The 19852-nt window shown below is 40.7% G+C and overlaps 2 protein-coding genes across 8 annotated transcripts in view; one reads left to right on the top strand and one right to left on the bottom strand.

Annotated features, from left to right (window-relative positions):
• The window catches only part of mctp1a (multiple C2 domains, transmembrane 1a), a 129630-nt gene that overhangs the window by 104843 nt on the left and 4935 nt on the right, over window positions 1-19852 (bottom strand). The gene's annotated exons all lie outside the window — the stretch shown is intronic.
• On the top strand, window positions 11079-12696 carry LOC112848321 (uncharacterized). Of its 2 annotated transcripts, none has more exons than XM_025911988.1 (3): window positions 11079-11428; window positions 11562-11616; window positions 11761-12696. In XM_025911988.1, the coding sequence occupies exons 2-3, from the start codon at window positions 11570-11572 to the stop codon at window positions 12662-12664; spliced, it is 951 nt and encodes a 316-aa protein (XP_025767773.1). In that variant the 5' UTR covers window positions 11079-11428; window positions 11562-11569; the 3' UTR covers window positions 12665-12696. The 2 variants fall into 2 exon arrangements, with proteins under 2 accessions (XP_025767773.1, XP_025767774.1); XM_025911989.1 differs by having other exon boundaries at window positions 11409-11434.

The raw sequence follows: 19852 nt of genomic DNA, 5'->3' as shown, positions 1-19852 counted from the left end.
GCTGTGCTTCCTGGCGCAGACAGCTCTGCAGAGTCACAACAAAACTCTGACAAGGCGGGCCAGTTTGTGCATGTTTGTGTGCATGCATGCATGCATGCATGTGCATTGTGTGTGTGTGTGTGAGAGACAGAGAGAAAGAGAGAGAGAGAGAGAGAGACTACACGTTCTTATGTTACAACAGAGTCAGACCCCAGGACTAGACAGCTGTCCCTTTCATGCGTGCTGTTGTATTAGCCTTGTTCAGCGGTGTGTCAGTCAGCAGCTCTTATGACTTTAGTTGCTGATTTCATTCTAACACAACACAACACACACACACAAACAGACACACACCTCGCCCTCATAGGCATTAGCATGACGAAGAAACAGATAAAAAATTCATGGAGGTCCCTTAAGAAAAAAGCTACAACAAAGTAGTTTATGATGCCTCACTGCACACCATAATGAGGCACATTTTCTTGAAGCCGAAGGAAGTCTGGCAAGTTTAGAAATGACATAACCCGGACCTTACAAAAATAGCTGCACATACAGAACAATAAGAGTAAGTCTGCACTTAAAGTTGTGCTTATATATGTAAATTTAGAGAATATGTGACAATTGAGGCTATGCTCTTCCTGCTGTTCTTTAGCTGATAAACAACTTTACACACGAGCCCTGATACGACATGTGAGGCTTTTTGTCTTCTCCACACAATCATGCACGTATATGGCATAAACAAACACACCCATGCTGTCCATCTATCCTTGCTTTAATCTCCAATGTTGGCATCAACAAACCCTGCAGTGTTAACCATCTGTCTGCTCATTACTCACCACAAATCACTGAAGGCGTCCACACACACACACACACACACACACACACACACACACACACACACACACACACACACACACACACACACACACACACACACACACACACACACACACACACACACACACACACACACACACACACACACACACACGCATAGCATAACATGAATTTAAAAAAGATAAGACAAATATATACAAATGATAAAAGCTGTTCAAATGGTCTTTGAGTCTGCTGTAGTGTCTTAAATGCAAAAAATAGGAAGAGGCAGAGGTTTTTGCACAAGTAGTGGCACGGTGGCTTCTACTAGCACGCAGACAGATGGACAGGAAGAGAAGTGGAAAACATACAGAGATAGTCAGACAAGCTCACAAGAGACAATTATTTTTATAAGCTGTGCCTCGTAGCAAGCTTGTGACATTTCCTCTAGACTTCAGATCAATAATCAATTTAACAAGCTTAAAGCAGTCGCCACAAGTAGACTCTCTATGCAACTGCAGGAATCAGCTCATCTTTGTCCCAGCAGAAGCTCCAGATAAGATAAGATCCATGCATTCATTTTCTTCTGCTTATCCAATTGAGGATCACGGGAGGGGCTGGAGCCTATCCCAGCTGTCATAGAGTGAGTGGCAGGTACACCCTGGATAGATCACCAATCTGCCCACAGGGCTAACACAGAGAGACAAGTAACCATTCGCTCTCACATTTACACCTATGGTTAATTTAGTATCACCAATTACCCTAACCCCATGCACATCCCCAGACTGTGGGAGGAAACCAGAGTCCCTGAAGAGAACCCACACAGACGCATGGAGAACACAAACTCCACACAGAAAGACTGGATTCAAACACAGCACTTTCTTGCTGTGAGGCAGCAACACTAACCACTGCACCACCACGCCGTGTAAGATAGGGTATTTATCTCAGATGCTTAGTATAACACACACAATTGTTTTCCCAGCTTTTGCTTTTCATTGTTCTCACTTTTAATCAGTTCTTTCTGCCTTTCCAGTCTACTTTATTTTGTACCATCATTTCTCAGATACAAGATTTGTCCCTGTGTTTGCTAACCATTTAGAATCAAAGCAGGCTCTGTGAAACCAGAAAGTGAAACTCTTTGACATCAACAACCTCTTGTGCAAGTGTGTGCTGGGACCACATAGGCAGCATCAACTTGGCATGCATTTCAATGAGAAACTGGAGCTCCCGGAAAAAACCTGTGGAAGCATGGTGAGAACTACAAACTACAAACAGAAGTGCTCGGGCTTGAACCAGAACCTCCTTTCTGTGAGGCAACAGAGTGCTGACCACTGAGACCATCCTGTCATGCTGCATGTGCATGTGTATATCTTCATCAACTTCCCTTAAAATTATTATTATATTATTAAAAGTACTATTATCATTATTATTATTATCATTATTATTATTATCATTATTATTATTATTATTATTATTATTATTATTATTATGTATGACACTTATTTGTTTTTAATTGTTCAAATTTCAACTATGGCACCCAAACAACAACTTTTCTCACCTGACACTGATTTCAACAGCGCTAGTGTAAATCTATGGAGTCAGTCATACAGCTGTACTTTTTCCTGGGATTGATGGATATAAGGTTGTCTGTTTTCAAATCAAAAAATTAAAATAATCACAACTAATATATTATTAGTTATTATTATTATATAGATTTATTATTATTTATTATATAGATTTATGGCATGGTATATCCCTCACACTAGGTGGTTTTCTTAACGGCGCCTTGATAACTTTTTGAGCTGTCATAACATCACATTAAGAAACTATGATGAGCATTTTTTTTATGTATATACAGAACAAACAACTGATGAGTGAATCAAAAATGTTGCTACAGAGGAAAGGAGCAAAACATGACAGTGAACCTATGATGAGATCATAAACTTGGGTTAGGGTTCATTACATCCAGGATGAGTAATTAGCTTGCAATAGATGTGATGACATAAGCCCAGCAGACAGATATCATTAGTGATGCTAAAAAACAGATTTAATTAGTCTAAAATATCTTCAGTACCAATACAGAGCAAGATGATAGAAAGAGAAACAAAGTAGAAATAATAAAACAGGCTGCTTGAGGGTAAAAGCAGAAAAAAAATGCAAATGAAGGTAACAGAACAAGGACATAAGGCAAAGGTTTCAAAACAAAATGAAATCCAAGGGGGAAATCCAGCATACGAAAACCAGGTAGGGAGAAAGAGAGAGAGAGAGAGAGAGAGAGAGAGAGAGAGAGAGAGAGAGAGAGAGAGAGAGAGAGAGATTTAAGTCACGACACAGGAAGGGCAGTAATGTTGCAAAGGGCATAGTCTCGCAAGCTAAGTTGAGTAGCTCCTGAGGCTGCCAACAAAGGAGGTTATCACACTGGGAGCCAGGCCAGGCACGATAAATCCCCCCAAAGGGAAACTCTGTCTGCCCTGGATGTACAGTAGTTAGATTGGATTCATCATCTCTGTTTACTTTTGTCCTATCCGTGTCTTTGTCTGTCTTTGTCTGTCCTCCTGTGTGACTCCTTGACATTGCTCGGTTCATCACTTGCTGCTAACTCCTGCCGCCCTCCCGACTATGTCGATGTCGATTAGGTGCCAAACCTTCTGCCCCCCCCCCGAGCTGATAGTTTCCTTGGACAGCATCTGTCACAGTCAGACATCTACATTTTTATTCAGTACCAGAGAAATGTAAAGACAAACTAACAGAAACTGGTAATTTGTTCACCCAAATTAGGAAACACAGGAGAAGGAAAACCCTGACCTTTGGATAAGTGGTTAAATCGCTTTATTTCCTACTAATGAAATCACATCATTTGAAACTGGGTTACTGATTATATACACAAAATGAATACACAATACTGTGCCACATGTTTCAGCACTAAAACATTAGTGTTAGAGTTACAATTAAAAATACAGTGTAATTTTAATGAAAGCTCTTTGCTCTTGGCAAAATTGTTTAATTTAGTCAACATTATAATGCATTTTCAAATAGTCTGATTAATTCAGCTTATGTACAGTGAGGGAAATAATTATTTGATCCCCTGCTGAATTTGTAAGTGTGCAAATAAATGACCAGTCTCTAATTTTTATGGTAAGTTCATTTAAATCCAGAAAAAAAAAAAAAAAACATCTTATGAGAAATATTTGATCCCCAAGCAAAACATGACTTAGTACTTGTTGGAGAAATCTGTGTTGGCAAGCAGAGCAGTGAGATGTTTCTTGTAGTTGATTGCCAGGTTTGCACTCTTTTGGCCCACTCCTCTTTACAGAAACTCAGTAAATGGTTTAGGTTTCTTGGTTGCCACTTAGCAGTTCAAAGCTTCAGCTTCTTCCACAGACTGTGTACGGGATTGAGGTCTGGAGACTGTTTAGGCCACTCTATGACCTTAACGTGCTTCTTCTTTAGGCATTTCTTTATTGCCTTGTCGGTATGTTTTGGGTCATTGTTGTGCTGGAAAACCCATCCACGAGTTCTTGCTGAGGGAAGGAGGCTCTCGTCCAGGATTTTATGGTACACGGTCACAGTGGCCCCTCAGTGAGGTGTGTTACCAATGGTGTTGTTGGTGACTGTGGTCCGAACTGCCTTGAGTTTATTAACATGTTCCTCTCATGCAGTTTTGGGCTGATTTACTACCTCTCTCATCCTCATCATCGCTAACAAGCTTTTGCATGAAGGTCCAATATTGAGGGCAATTAATGGTCATTTTATATTTCATCCATTTTCAAGAGTTGTCAACTTCTCACCAAGCTTCTTCCTGATGGTCTTGTGGGTAATTCCTGCCTCGTGCAGGTCGACAATCTTGTCCTCGACGTCCTCTGAAGTTCTTTGGTCTTACCGATACTGGTGGAGAGGTTGGAGTGGAAGAAATTGGTTCTGTGCACATGTGTGCTTTATACATACGAGTTGAGATCAGGAGCATCTGTAATTGATTGACTGATTGAAATCTGTATGCAAATGGGCATATAGTCAATCTGTGGGAGCTAGAATTCTGACTAGGCTGCAGGGGATCAAATACTTATTTCACTCAAAGACACATAAATCAATTCATAACTAATATGTAATATCTTTTTTTATGTTTGGTTGATATTCTGTCTCTCTCACCATTAAAATAAAACTGCCATAAAAATAGATTTGTTTTCTGAACTTACAAATTTAGCATATTTTGAATAGAGATGCCCATTTTAATGCTAAAATCATGTGTTTGAACAGGCAGTGTGTTTTCATGGTAGCAGCATCTATTTTTTTTGTACAATTCATGTAAAGCTTAGCTCTGACGTGCTCAGAATCCTTGGTGCAAAGACTCCATTAATGAAAAGCTTTCATCCATCCATCCATCCATCCATCCATCCATCCATCCATCCATCCATCCATCCATCCATTTTCTACTGCTTATCTGGGTTTGGGTCATGGGTGCAGCAGTCCAACATCAAAATCAAGAAGTGGTGGGATGCCCATCCTCAGCACTGTCAACAACAGCTGAGAAGAAACTGATCCTGGCTATGAATAAATGTGATCAGTGTTCAAGAAGACCTGAAAATGAATTTGGTTTCATGCACTGCCTGTGGACACAGACCCTAATGCTGTACTTTGGTAGCTAAATTGATTCTATCATGTAATATAAAATAGCTCATAATTACAATTCCTTTCTTCATCATTTCCTAAAGATCTTACAAAAATCTATGCTATATTTGCATCACTCAGTCACTGTCGCATATTCCTCTCATACAGTACAGGGAGTGCAGAATTATTAGGCAAATGAGTATTTTGTCCACATCATCCTCTTCATGCATGTTGTCTTACTCCAAGCTGTATAGGCTCGAAAGCCTACTACCAATTAAGCATATTAGGTGATGTGCATCTCTGTAATGAGAAGGGGTGTGGTCTAATGACATCAACACCCTATATCAGGTGTGCATAATTATTAGGCAACTTCCTTTCCTTTGGCAAAATGGGTCAAAAGAAGGACTTGACAGGCTCAGAAAAGTCAAAAATAGTGAGATATCTTGCAGAGGGATGCAGCAGTCTTAAAATTGCAAAGCTTCTGAAGCGTGATCATCGAACAATCAAGCGTTTCATTCAAAATAGTCAACAGGGTCGCAAGAAGCGTGTGGAAAAACCAAGGCGCAAAATAACTGCCCATGAACTGAGAAAAGTCAAGCGTGCAGCTGCCAAGATGCCACTTGCCACCAGTTTGGCCATATTTCAGAGCTGCAACATCACTGGAGTGCCCTAAAGCACAAGGTGTGCAATACTCAGAGACATGGCCAAGGTAAGAAAGGCTGAAAAACGACCACCACTGAACAAGACACACAAGCTGAAACGTCAAGACTGGGCCAAGAAATATCTCAAGACTGATTTTTCTAAGGTTTTATGGACTGATGAAATGAGAGTGAGTCTTGATGGGCCAGATGGATGGGCCCGTTGCTGGATTGGTAAAGGGCAGAGAGCTCCAGTCCGACTCAGACGCCAGCAAGGTGGAGGTGGAGTACTGGTTTGGGCTGGTATCATCAAAGATGAGCTTGTGGGGCCTTTTCGGGTTGAGGATGGAGTCAAGCTCAACTCCCAGTCCTACTGCCAGTTTCTGGAAGACACCTTCTTCAAGCAGTGGTACAGGAAGAAGTCTGCATCCTTCAAGAAAAACATGATTTTCATGCAGGACAATGCTCCATCACACGCGTCCAAGTACTCCACAGCGTGGCTGGCAAGAAAGGGTATAAAAGAAGAAAAACTAATGACATGGCCTCCTTGTTCACCTGATCTGAACCCCATTGAGAACCTGTGGTCCATCATCAAATGTGAGATTTACAAGGAGGGAAAACAGTACACCTCTCTGAACAGTGTCTGGGAGGCTGTGGTTGCTGCTGCACGCAATGTTGATGGTGAACAGATCAAAACACTGACAGAATCTATGGATGGCAGGCTTTTGAGTGTCCTTGCAAAGAAAGGTGGCTATATTGGTCGCTGATTTGTTTTTGTTTTGTTTTTGAATGTCAGAAATGTGTATTTGTGAATGTGGAGATGTTATATTGGTTTCACTGGTAAAAATAAATAATTGAAATGGGTATATATTTGTTTTTTGTTAAGTTGCCTAATAATTATGCACAGTAATAGTCACCTGCACACACAGATATCCCCCTAAAATAGCTAAAACTAAAAACAAACTAAAAACTACTTCCAAAAACATTCAGCTCTGAGTTTTTTGGGTTCATTGAGAACATGGTTGTTGTTCAATAATAAAATTATTCCTCAAAAATACAACTTGCCTAATAATTCTGCACTCCCTGTATGACACACACAAACCGACACATTAAATAAACCTTGACATTAGAAGCAAAAGAAGGCAGAACAAAGAGCAGTGAAGTTGGCTTGGCGTTACATGATACAAACTACAGAATGACTTTGAAAAAGAAAGTCTCCTCCCAAACTCAAAAGGTAATCTCTTTTGAATTTTCTTTCTCTATATTATCAAAACTACCTCGGCAATACTGTCCCTCATTGTTTGTGTTTTTATGCAGTTGCCTGATGTTTCACATGTAAAGTGTGCAGAGACGATAGGTAACAAAGGTGAGGTTGTACCTTTCATGTTTTTGTGAGTCATATTTGAATTAAGGAACAGGCAGCAGCGTGAGGCAACATGCTAAAATTCACATAAAGGCCACCGGTGTCATCGCTAACAAAGGTTTTGCTGAACATTACATAGTGAACCTTTAAAAACAACTTTTTTAAAACAGTTAAATGGTTTTGAATCCGTCTGTGACTTGAGGGACTACTGCAATATAAAGTGTACCAGTTCACAATACAATGGGAAATAAAGGGATTTATTTTTCACAGGTTTTCCGAAAAGAATCCTAAATTTAATTGAGGTAGCCCATAAAGGAATTTCATGGCAAATAACAGATTTGATGTCTTACTGAACTCTTTGTTCATGTTTCACTCTGAAACATTTTGTTCCCTTTGGGTAAATTCTAGTTTCTGCAGATACATCGTGACTGAGCTTTGTACATCCAGGTAAGACTGTACAGGCCACATGTTGCAAAGCACTGGTGTGTAGGTAAAATGCCTTTTCCTTATGTTCAATCTATGTATTTCATCTGAGGCTTCTCTTGATTTATCCACCTGTGGCGGGGCGTGGCTTGCGATGCCACTGCAGGTGAGATTGACGCACCTGCGCGGCATCTACAATCACATCGAGGCAGCTCAAAAGCTGTAATGGGTCCTGTCTTGAGTGTTGTTGTTGGTATGTTGAGCTGCCAGCGGGAGAGCTGCAGCTGCGTGTTGTAACAGCAACCGTATAAATAGTGTGTGAATAAACGATCCTGCAAAGCATGTTCATGTCGTTGGATCGGCCGCGGTCATTTTCAGTGGTGCCAAAACCCAGGATGGCGGGCGCGGCAGACCGGGTGACATTTCAATGCTCTTCAGCATGCTTTATTTCACAGTTGCTGTTAAACATACACAAACGGCCACAGCTCTACCTCTGCCGGCCGCACACATCACCAACAACAACCACAACTGAAACTGAGCAAAGCCTTTTAAGTTAGCGTGATAGCAGATGCCGCGCAGGTGCCTCCATCTCACCTGCAGCACCATCGCAGACCACGCCCCGCCACACCACCCATCCATGAGCTACTGTTACTATAGCTGGCATATAACCCTTTCACATAAAGCACTGACGTGAGCAACTAAACCCCACAAAAATAAAACACGAACTAAACATAACTAAACAAATATTATCAAATTATCACCTGGTGGTTCAGTGGGTATATAGCTAGCAGCCTAGAAAAGGCATTTTCTTCTACCAAGAAGACCGTATTTTTCTGCTTTAGGTTGTAAATGTTCTTGGTTGCCTGCCTTCCCCACTGTGATAAAAAAAAAAAAATCATTTTATGTCCTGGAAATAGCACACCCAAAATATTCCCAGTTTCTTTTCAGTATTATGGAACATACTTGGGGGATTTCCTGATGTAATAACTGTATATCACATTGTGATGCAGCTCAAGCCCACACATTAACCACAAAGATAGAAATACATGCAAACAAAAATATAGCAGGAAATGCAGGATATAGCACAAAAGCTATTTTAATTTTGGGGGGGATGGGACAGGCTATTCCTCGTACAGCCTGGGATTGTTCCCCCACACAGTGTGTCATCACAGCAGCCCACACTCCAGACCTGGAAAGAAGCCCACACTCCAGACCTGAGGTACTGTAGTAGCAAACCTTGCAAGTTTCAGCCAGTGATTCATCCTCCTTCATTGTAACAACACCCACATGCACACTCATACAGCCACATGGTTCTATTATAACCAGTAACTGGCCCCTTAGAAAGCTTTCTTATGATACTTAGGAATTCTTATTCAATTAAGAAAAAAATGCTTATTCATGAACGTTCCTGAAGAAAACTGTCCATGCACCAGGGTTAGGACATTATTTCTCATTTTATCCAAAATCCAGTTTATACTGGCTCTGCAGTGACTTCACAGAAGGCTACACTATCACTGTCTATTAGTATAGTCAGCGTAGTCGGCGTGTAAGCAATCCCAAAATATGAGATAAATTAAGATTTTGTGGGTTAATAGATAGATATGCCAGGTAAATTTCCTCCTTTAAACTAATAGTGTGTTCTGCTAATGTATTGGTTTGCAGATGAGTTTGATCATCGGGAGAGATTTCATTTTTAAAGCAGATAAAAAAGGCAGAGAAAAGGAGATGAACAGATGGCTGATGGCTGGAAAGAAACATTCCCAATTTACACACTGTGATTGACACTTCAGTAGCACTGTTAGGCAACAACAAAAAGACTTCCTCTCTCACTCTCTGCATCTACACACAGTAAATTATCACAGAGATTTCTGCCAAGTACATCTATCTTGTCACTGCACTGATTCATACACTATGGGGTTTTTTGATTAATCTTAGTGAGTTCATTTCTATCGAATATAAATGTTTGTGTGTGTATTCTGCACTTTCATCAGGAAACATTTCATTTATTTCCATATGAATTCAATTCTATGGATGAACTTGGCCTGACCATGTGCACCCAACAGCGGGCTCTGCTGTTTTCTTTTTGCAGCCTGCCTATATTATGAGGCAGAACCCAACAGTATTAGGTTCTGCACATAAACAGAAGCATCTGTTGAGTGAACACACACAAAAGAGCACGGCATATTGAAGGCCGACGCAAACCCATCTTGATGCGTCCATCTTTGTAAGGATGTGCGACTTTATACGTCAGGATAAAGAGCACTAAGCTGGGTGGTGATGGATGCTTCATTCATGCTGAGTCATGATATTAGGGCAAAGCTGATCAACAATAAACATCCATCCACATGAACCTCAGTTAGAGGCTCTCAGGTGTGTAATTTGAAACCAGTGAACCACAGATTGTATTTAGGGAAATGTCAAACTACAAAACTCCTTTAAGTTGCATATGAGTGCAGACATCGCACTCTCCATGTCATCGCACTCTGTATGTAACCATAACCTCGAGCACTTTTCGTCTGAAGACCTCAATGAGAGCAAGTTTCACCAATACTCTAGGACAGAAACGACTCTTGCGACTCACAATGGCACAAAACTCATCAGCCCTTCATCCGGACAAGCTAAAAATAAACGATAGAAAAGGAATCCTAGTATTGCACTAATGCACTGAACTCACCCCTGATTTTGTGGAGCTCGTGGATGAGAGAACGAGCAAACGGTCTAAAGTCTCCCACAGCAGCACAGCTCACAAAAGTTCATGGCGAGGGACAGAGAGCGGATCTGCGTGGGACTATTTGAAGATGTGTGCCAGTGTATTTGTGCTGCCCCCCCATCAGTCAGTGTGTCAGCAGCAGTTGTGTATATAAATGGGTACAAGAATGCTCTAAGCTCTTAAAGGGCATGCGGCACGCTAATGTGAGAACACTGAATTGGCACTATTGTGGATGTCTCACACTGAGGGCCTGCAGCTGTCATGCTTCTTTTTTATATAAATTTACAAATAAGCAACAATGCTTAACATCTCTGATATAGTTTATACATATATAGACTAATGAGATGGCAAAGTAGAGCTTGATCAAAGGGTCAGAGAACAAAGAGTAAAAAAAGATGAAAAGTATTGCTGTGGTGCTGAAAGCCTTTTTTTAGTAACTGTGGGCTGTGGTCATAATCATGACTTAGAAATAGCAGCCACCTGTTGGTGCCGGAGATTCTGGCACAGCATAGAACGGCAGGCTGGTCTCTAATTGGAAACAATTTACACAATTTGTTCCATAGTGACAGAAGACCAGCAGAAATGGACAATCCCTATCATATTAAGTCTAGACATTGTAGTCCAGAGTTAGATCTATGCTGTTATTGTCCTGATTTCAATAAGAAACAAAAAAAAAACTGTATATTTAACCAAAGCAAAAGTAAAACACCAGTTTTAATATTATTTTTGAAGATAAAATTATACGTATAATAGAACAGCCTGGACATTTGTTATTTTTATTGTTATTTTCTAGGTTAATGACAACTGGCAAAAATGCTAGGGAACACGATGCTAAGATCTGTAAATTCAAATGTATACAAAAGAAAAATAGATATTTCTGAAGAAAGGTCAACTGCAGAGGTAAGTGTAAGTTATGCTTTATTCAATGGAAATGTTAATGCATCGCTAGTATTCAACAATTTGGTGTAAAATAAAAATAATAAACTGGCATTCAATGCCAACAAATAAAGCCCTCACTTGTTTTCCCTCACAGAATTTGGGATGGCGAAATCTTCAAGAAACACACGCTTTAGTTTCTCTAAACTCAGGTACTTTTTTTTGTATCTTTTTTTCAGTCAAAATCATATTTTCAAGAAAGAGCTAAATAATTACTTTATATAACCAATTCAAAAATGTAGCACTGAATCTCTGTTTTTAGTCATCGACTTTTTGTTTTCATTACTGGTCATTAGGAGAAATCCATCAGCAGCTGACAGGAGGTTCTGCATGACGTGGATCAGCAAGATGGTAAAAAGACAAGTGGAGAAGCAAACTGCAGAACTGCGTAGAGAGTTTTCTCTCATGAATCAGGCCCTGAGAGAGGAGATGGCAGCTGAGCTTCAGGAACAGCTGAGAGAACTATTGTTAGAAGAAACAGACAAGACACCATCGTGCTGCAGCAAGCTGGGCTCGGACCTGAGGTTGGCATCGAGGTGGCAAAGGGAAATGGCGGGAGGATTCGAAAACACTGATGAAGACTACGAAGATGGGGAGATACCAAAAACATTAGTCTTTTCTGAAACACGCAATGACACAAACAGCATGTTCATATTGAGGAAAAGCCTGAAAGAGGAATCCTTAAAGATTTCATTGACCAGTGATTCCAGTGAAACTGACTCAACAGAAATCAGAAACATCTCCAAAGATGTACAAGCGAAGCCAGACTCAGGTAAATGCAAGCAACAGAAAAATCAGAGCTCTTCCTCAGATGTCACGCCTACCGGGGACAGCACTACGAATCCCTTCTGCACTAAGCAAAGCCTCATTTCCAGTGAATTCAGCCATGAGGATGAGGATGAAATGGTCCATGGAGATACCGGAAAAGAGGAAGAGGCTTCGATGATGGACAACCAGTGGAAGGAATGGTTGGACAAGCAGGAAATGAAAGGATACAGCCACAAAAAAAAGCCAGTTGAAAGTCAAAGGAATATGGAAAAACAGGGAGCGGCAGCATCTGGTGTATCAGAGAAAAAAAAGGATCAAAACTTGAAAAGGGGTGACACTATGATGAGATTTAAGACGTATATCAGTGATGTCTTTAGCTCTCATTCATCGCATAAGTGGATGAAGTTTGAAAATGAGGGTGGAAGCTCATGAAAAACAAAAAACAAAGCATACAATAAACTAACTTGTGCATTACGAGTATAGTCTCCAGCTTTGATTGATTTTTGTGTTGCAGAGCACATTAGTTTGATTTACAAGTTGGTAAGTGCTGAAAAAAATGAGAGTAAACCTTTCTCGTGACCTTTTAGGCCACATAAAGGCAAAGTGCCTGCCTACAGATAACCTTTATCTGACATCCAACACCCTGAAAGGAAAACTAAACAACCTCTCACTGAATCAATAAAAGGCAACGTTATGTAAATGAATCTCTGTGCAAATGACTGCAATAAGTCTGTACTGCGATTTAACTTGATTGAAACAAAGTGGTCTTTACTGATACGTGTAAACAAACTTTTCTATGATGAACAAGAATGCATTCATGCAGTGGATGAACTCTGAGCTGCAGATTTGCAGACATGACATAGGTTTAAACACAGTTTAAATTAATTCTTATATGTTAGATACAGTCACACAAGTACAAGCAACAGAAAACAACCAAGTATGCCTTAGTCATATATTGCCTTAAAATGTTTGTTTAGTGATGTAGGTGTGCAGTCCAGTAGTATTAGTTCAGTAAAAACAGTCACAAAAGGAACAAATCAGAAAACCATAGTAGCAGTAGCAGAAAAAAAGTCTACTTTCAAAGAAAGGTGTTGTGTGTGTGAGTGTGTCTGTGTTTTAAGACTATCTACCAAGTGTATGGACTTTAACTGAGCTATTTTTTAAAGTTAGTTGTTCAGTGTGTGGCTCTTGGCTTACTTTAAGTCAGTTACTGTCCTCTATATTACCTCCTATTCACATCCTGCGGCCTTCTCTGTTTTTAAATAAGAAATTTCAAGTTAGCAGTCGATATTTCACACAGTGAAGAGTGAGAGGAGTTCTCTTGAAATTCAAGTGTTTTCCAATATCTAAGAAGAATATTCATTAAGGGAAAATGTTTAAATCAATCTGATAGGATCCCATCTGCTTCAGAATTAAACCATAGAAGTGTGATACAGCTTCCTTATTTGCTTTAAAAGGACACGGTACTGATACAGCCTGGAGAGTACGGATTGTAGTGAGTGGCCAGTATATTTTCAGTATAATGAATTGCTTATCATCACATGCATTCACTGAGCCAAGAAGCCTTGCTGTTCGCATGCTGTCAGTTTCCTCTTTTCTCTCCGGGGGTCCATGTCAGTTTTGTACCAGTAGGTGGCACTAAGTCACTTCCAAGCTCCAGCAACATTTAGACGCAAGCTCAGCAAAATGATGCAGTCAGAGCCTTAACAAACATACCCACAGGGGGTTTTGACTCAAAAAATCAAAGTCAGAATGTATCTAATGCAGTAAAATTATAACAAAAAGTAGATATTAGCTACAGTATGTACAGCTGTTTGTGGGAGGAAAAAGAAGTTTTCAAATTTTAGAGAAAAACCACTAAAGTAATCGCTTATTTTCCTTCCTACGTTTTATATGATGGCCAAATCATAATTAGGATGTTAGCATGTTGTGACCGGTTGGCTATTAAGTGCACTATTTGTCTCAGTGGGTGTTAAGAGCAAGACAATTCAGTTCTACAATTCAGATCCCATTTGCTAAATATTTGTTTATTTTAAAACTACATGCCTAAATGCTTTCAGCAGGATTTCAACAAAAAATGATGTCACCATCTCTGTATAACACATTATATCTTGGTGTCACTGTTAGAGTGGCATCACTGTATGTGTGCAGAAAAACTGCTGGCAAGCTTTCAGTTTCTGCCATCAGTCATTTCAGGAAACATCATCACCAACAACAACATCCGACCTCCTGGATTCTTTAACAGGCCCTCATGTGAAAAGAATATCTAGCTCTGCTCAGCCACTATGAGATGCATCCTTCCACACCAGTGTTTCAGGACAGCAGCAGTCACGTCTGCTCCATGTTGGGATGGCAAACCAGGAGCTTGACCTGAGTTAACTTTTATCTGCTTACTTATGTTAATAAAGGAATTTTCACTTTTTCTTACTTGCTATGTTTGACCCATATGTGCCATGTAGGAAAATAGAATCGCATAGAAGTCTGCCAAGTCGAATGTTTGATCACATTCACATAAGTGATATTGTTCTGTGTGTTTTTATCTTAGGCTAAAACTCAACCATTCCAATATTAGAAAGAAACCCCCAACAATCAGATGATTCCCTGGGAGCAAACACTTGGCAACAGTGGGGAGGAAAAACTCCCTTTTAACAGGAAGAGACCCCTGGCAGACCCAGACTCATCAGGTGCAGCTATCAGCCACGACCAGCTGAGGGGTTGGGGTAAAGAGAAGGGAAATGGGAGCATTAGGGAACAGGACAAAGCATTTTAAAGTGTGATTTTTCTTTAAGTATGTTCTACAAATATTAGAATAGTGAGTTTGTCAGCTACAGCACAGTACTGCAGTGTTTGAAATACTTTACATTTGCATTGAATGAACTGAAAACCCAACACAATCTAGTGATGTATTTATGGATATTTTACAGTCCATAAATACATCACTAGATTGTGTTGTACTACTGCACAGCTAGTTGGCAGGTTTTCACAGCTAAAGGAAATGCAGTAAAAGTCGACAGAACAAGTTAAACTCTACATCAGCCCTACAGTCAAGCAAATTCACTTCTATATTCTAGATATTTTGTCAAATAGTGGGCCAAAAGCCCCTAAAAGAGGCAGAGGCAAGGAAAAAGTGAAGTGGCTCTTTAAATAAATGACTCCCGCTGTAAATATTTTCCTGCCTCACTCTGACACTCTATTAACAGCTTTCTTTCAGTCTGTCTCTCTTGCTTTCTCTGGATCAATAAAGTGTCTTTTCAGATGATTGCAATAACTTCCCAAGAAACCCAGTGGGCAAACAAAGATGTTCTCCTAAGTTCAAGCACTGCAGATTACTTCATTCTAAAATGTGGCAATAGTCCACTCTACCTGCTGTATATTTTTTTCTTAAAGGGATTCATTATATAACTTCAGTAGTGTTTCAAGTGGTTTATAAATCGTTAATATGTTGCTGACATAACCCCAGTTATAGGGAGCACAAATACTCAGTATTTCAACTATTAAAATATAAATTGAAAAAAAAAGTCATTCTACAGTCATTTGAGAACTGCATTTATATTTCAAAATAATCATTATCATAAGGGCAATATGCACACCATGCATTAATAAGAAGGCAATCCAAACTGAAATGCCAGACACATTTTTATTTATGTTTTTTAAATTTACTTTAGCTACTAAAGATCCAATATGGACCCTGATCAGCTGCAGAATAAAAAACACTTATGACTAGCTGACCACTGTGGCAGCTTAATCTATGCTACAAGGAAGCTCATTTACAAATATTCAATATCTCTTCCTCGCCACAGAGGAAGTGGGACCTGCATTGAGTTGCAAATAATCTGCATGTGATTAGCATGAAGAGCTGGGAAAAAAAATACACACACACAGCCTTTGGCCACAGTGTGTTGTTTTATCTGGTAAGAGTGGCCATACCCCACCTGTGTCATGTTACTGTTTGTGGCCGCGTCTATCCTTGCTTTCATCTTGTGCATCCAACCTTTTAAATGCTGTCGGCTGGTAGGTTGTTAAATTTCAAAAGAGTTGAAGGTTAGAGAAAGACACATAAAGTATGTCTGTGAAGGTTCTCAGTCATCCAGGTCATCGTAGACTAAGGAGCTTGGAAAGAAAAGCGTCTGGACTTCTTGAGTTGCTTGAAGACGTTTCACCTCTCATCCGAGAAGCTTCTTCAGTTCTAAGGATCAGTGGTGGAGAGTCCCAGATTTAAACCTAGTGGGAGTTTCCCCCCCAAAGAGGGACAAAGGACCCCCTGATGATCCTCTACCTAATCACATGAGCCAAGGTGTGAAAGCGGGTGGGGGTCCTAATCAGCCAGAGTTTCGGGTGACCTCATTGTGAAACCTGGCCCCACCCTATCATGTGATTTCCTGAGGTCAGATGGCCCAGGATGTGAGTGGGCGTTAAGGCGTCTGGGGAGGGATCTCAAAACTGGATTATAGATGGCAGACAGTTGGTGTCGTAAACCACCGCCTCTGTTCAACGATGGTCTCTCACAGTGGACGTAAATGGCTTCTTTCACTCCTCTTTCAAACCATCTGTCCTCTCTGTCCAAAATGTGAACGTTGGCATCCTCGAAAGAGTGACCTTTATCCTTAAGATGCAGACGAACTGCTGAGTCTTGTCCTGTGGAGGTGGCTCTTCTATGTTGTGCCATGCGCTTGTGAAGTGGCTGTTTGGTTTCTCCGATGTAGAGGTCTGGGCATTCCTCGCTGCACTGTACCGCATACACCAAGTTTTGAGATCCCTTCCCAGACGCCTTAACGCCCACTCACATCCTGGGCCATCTGACCTCAGGAAATCACATGATAGGGTGGGGCCAGGTTTCACAATGAGCTCACCCGAAACTCTGGCTGATTAGGACCCCCACCCGCTTTCACACCTTGGCTCATGTGATTAGGTAGAGGATCATCAGGGGGTCCTTTGTCCCTGTTTGGGGGGGAAACTCCCACTAGGTTTAAATCTGGGACTCTCCACCACTGACCCTTAGAACTGAAGAAGCTTCTCGGATGAGAGGTGAAACGTCTTCAAGCAACTCAAGAAGTCCAGACGCTTTTCTTTCCAAGCTCCTTAGTACACATAGAGTAAGAGACACACATGATTTGATTGGCCTCTCAAACAAGGAAATGACTTTGATGTTTAGTTAAATAAACCAAAACTTTCCCGATATTTGCAAAATGGGCTATTGTGGCATGTCATGTAAAATTCGACTACCCTCCCTACACACAAATCCCCTTCCTACACTGAACCTCTGTTTTGATCTGATGATGATTAATCTATGTGGGAGTGCATTAAGAGTTAGAAAGCTAATTCCCCAGCTCTATCCACCATTTACAGGCTGACCAGTCACTGCCTGCTCTCTCATCACGCTGATTGTCAGTCATGTCTGCAACCACTTCTGGCTAATACAGTGTACATGCCAGATCACTGAATGCTACTGTACTTAAATGAGAGAGTTGATTTTGAAAGAAACGCCAGAGCCACATCAATCACTTTGTCTCTCTTGTGTATTGGTGTCATTCAAGAAGGCACATCAGCACTTCTGATTCATTTAGCAGCATGCACTGTTATGCTTAACCTTGTCACAAAAACACTCCGGCCTCAGAGCATTGAGCGAATGAGTGTGCATGCCTATATGTACCTACGTTTTGTGTGTGTGTGTGTTCTCATGTGGCTGAGACTGCAGAGGGCAATGCTGGAGGGCAACACAATGTCACAGCTCTGAGTTCCCATCTTGCAGTGCACAGACCGTTCTCCTGAGAAGCTGGGGTGGACTTTGAATTTGTCCTCGGAAATGTCTTGTGCTGGAAGAGTGTCGCTATCAGAGAGGATAACACTGAGGGCAGAGGAGATGAGAACTAGATCAAGGAGACAATTCAGGTAACATTATCTCTCAAGGACACAGAGAGGTGTAACAGAAGAAAAAAAAAGCAGAACCAGGGCAAGAACTGATGAGAACAATTCTGACTGCTGCACAATACCTACATATTAATACTGATCAACCTGCTTATATTCAACCTATAGCTGAAATGCTAAAATGCATCTTTTTAGTGTATTTTCAACTCTTCCACTCACTTTTTAATTGGTGTTGGATTTCTAATAGTATTATGAATAAATGACAAAAATATCGAAAGCTTAATAATTTACAAAGCAACAAAACAAAAAATCCAACTGAAAAAGGCTATGTTGTTAACTGCATGAGCAGAAAGCAAGGAGACACCGTGCTGTCAGGTCACTGCTTCATAACGAGCGTAAGCGACAGCTAATGCTGACTCACATTCAAACATGTGGGCACTTAACACAGACAAACCTGAAGGGAAGGGCCTGGCCACAGGCTTTGGTTTCCAGTCCTTCATGAAACAATGCAAACCACTCAGCTGCACCTCGAACTCAAATTAAATCCCATAAATGTCTCTTCTCTGCATATATGGCCATACTTCAGAATTATCCGTGGCAGAAACACTAACACACTCCAGGCACTGCAGGACACTCAATCACAAAGTGGAGAAGTAAAACTCATCAACATTTCCAGATGGTGTCAGTCTTTTGTCAACGTGAAAATGTTGTTTTTTTTCCCCCTCACTTCACAGTGCCAAGGCGTCTTTGCGGTCAGCATCAATCATGTGTCTGTTACAACCGATGATCCCCCCGGGCTGCAATGAATCCCGATTTAAGCTGCTGTCAAGACACTTTAAGAACGAGGCCATGGGCTGTTTCCAAGTGCCCGTGATGCTGTTCTCACAACACTACTCAGAAGACGACCACTAGTCATGCACTTATTCCTACAGGACATCCAAACATAGCTCATTTCACAGTCGGTGCATTAGCAAATCAGGACAATAGGTAAAATTACCCCAGAGTTACAGTTTCTTATATTTCTGGACAAGATCAGTCTGCAAGATTTTGATTTTAGTTAGCTATTTGGAACAGCAAGCCAAATGTCTAATATTGTATTTTTAACACAACATGTAAAGTTAAGAACAATTTATAGCACTTAAAAGATATGGTTAACATTATCTGACAGATTTCATCAATACAAATACCCGGAACTTGTTTTACATCAGATATATTAAGCAGTAAGCTGTGACTGCAGTCTCTGTGACACAAAAGCCCACTTCCATGGTTGGTAAGTGTTAAATATTTTAAAGTACTACATATGAGCTGAGCAGAGGAAAGGAGAGTGCAAAGAGAAACAAGTCACGATGTAGTCTCTGGGTGTGACTGAGAACTGGAAGTAGAAGGAGCACTGAGTCTCTGAGTAGCAACAAAAAGAGGCAAAGACTGTGTTTTAATGAAATATGTCTCAGTTGATCTCAGATTAACTGTTAAGTTTATACATAGAGACTAACAAGTAAAACAAGCTGACGGGAAAGCTACAACATTTGTTTTAACCCACCACACCTGGGTCACAAACTACTTTCGCCACAATACACAGAGTGACTTATTACAACTACAGTACAATACCATAGAGAGCAACACTTCAAGTGACATGAGACATCTGAGAGCAGAATGATGGAGCTCTTAGCACTTAGTGACTGTGGGAAGTAAGAACTCCCTTTTAACAGGAAGACACATGCAGCAGAGTTAGGCTACAGGGTGGGCAGCCGTGTG

Source organism: Oreochromis niloticus, linkage group LG12, assembly GCF_001858045.2.
Source record: "Oreochromis niloticus isolate F11D_XX linkage group LG12, O_niloticus_UMD_NMBU, whole genome shotgun sequence".
Taxonomy (NCBI): domain Eukaryota; kingdom Metazoa; phylum Chordata; class Actinopteri; order Cichliformes; family Cichlidae; genus Oreochromis; species Oreochromis niloticus.
This window is presented reverse-complemented; position numbering and strand designations above follow the sequence as displayed.

Bases quoted from the DNA above. Each gene is read 5' to 3' on its own strand.
- LOC112848321 (XM_025911988.1), top strand. From the start codon at position 11,570: ATGGCGAAATCTTCAAGAAACACACGCTTTAGTTTCTCTAAACTCAG. The intron at 11,617-11,760 runs GTACTTTTTTTT...ACTGGTCATTAG, and splicing joins TTTAGTTTCTCTAAACTCAG to GAGAAATCCATCAGCAGCTG.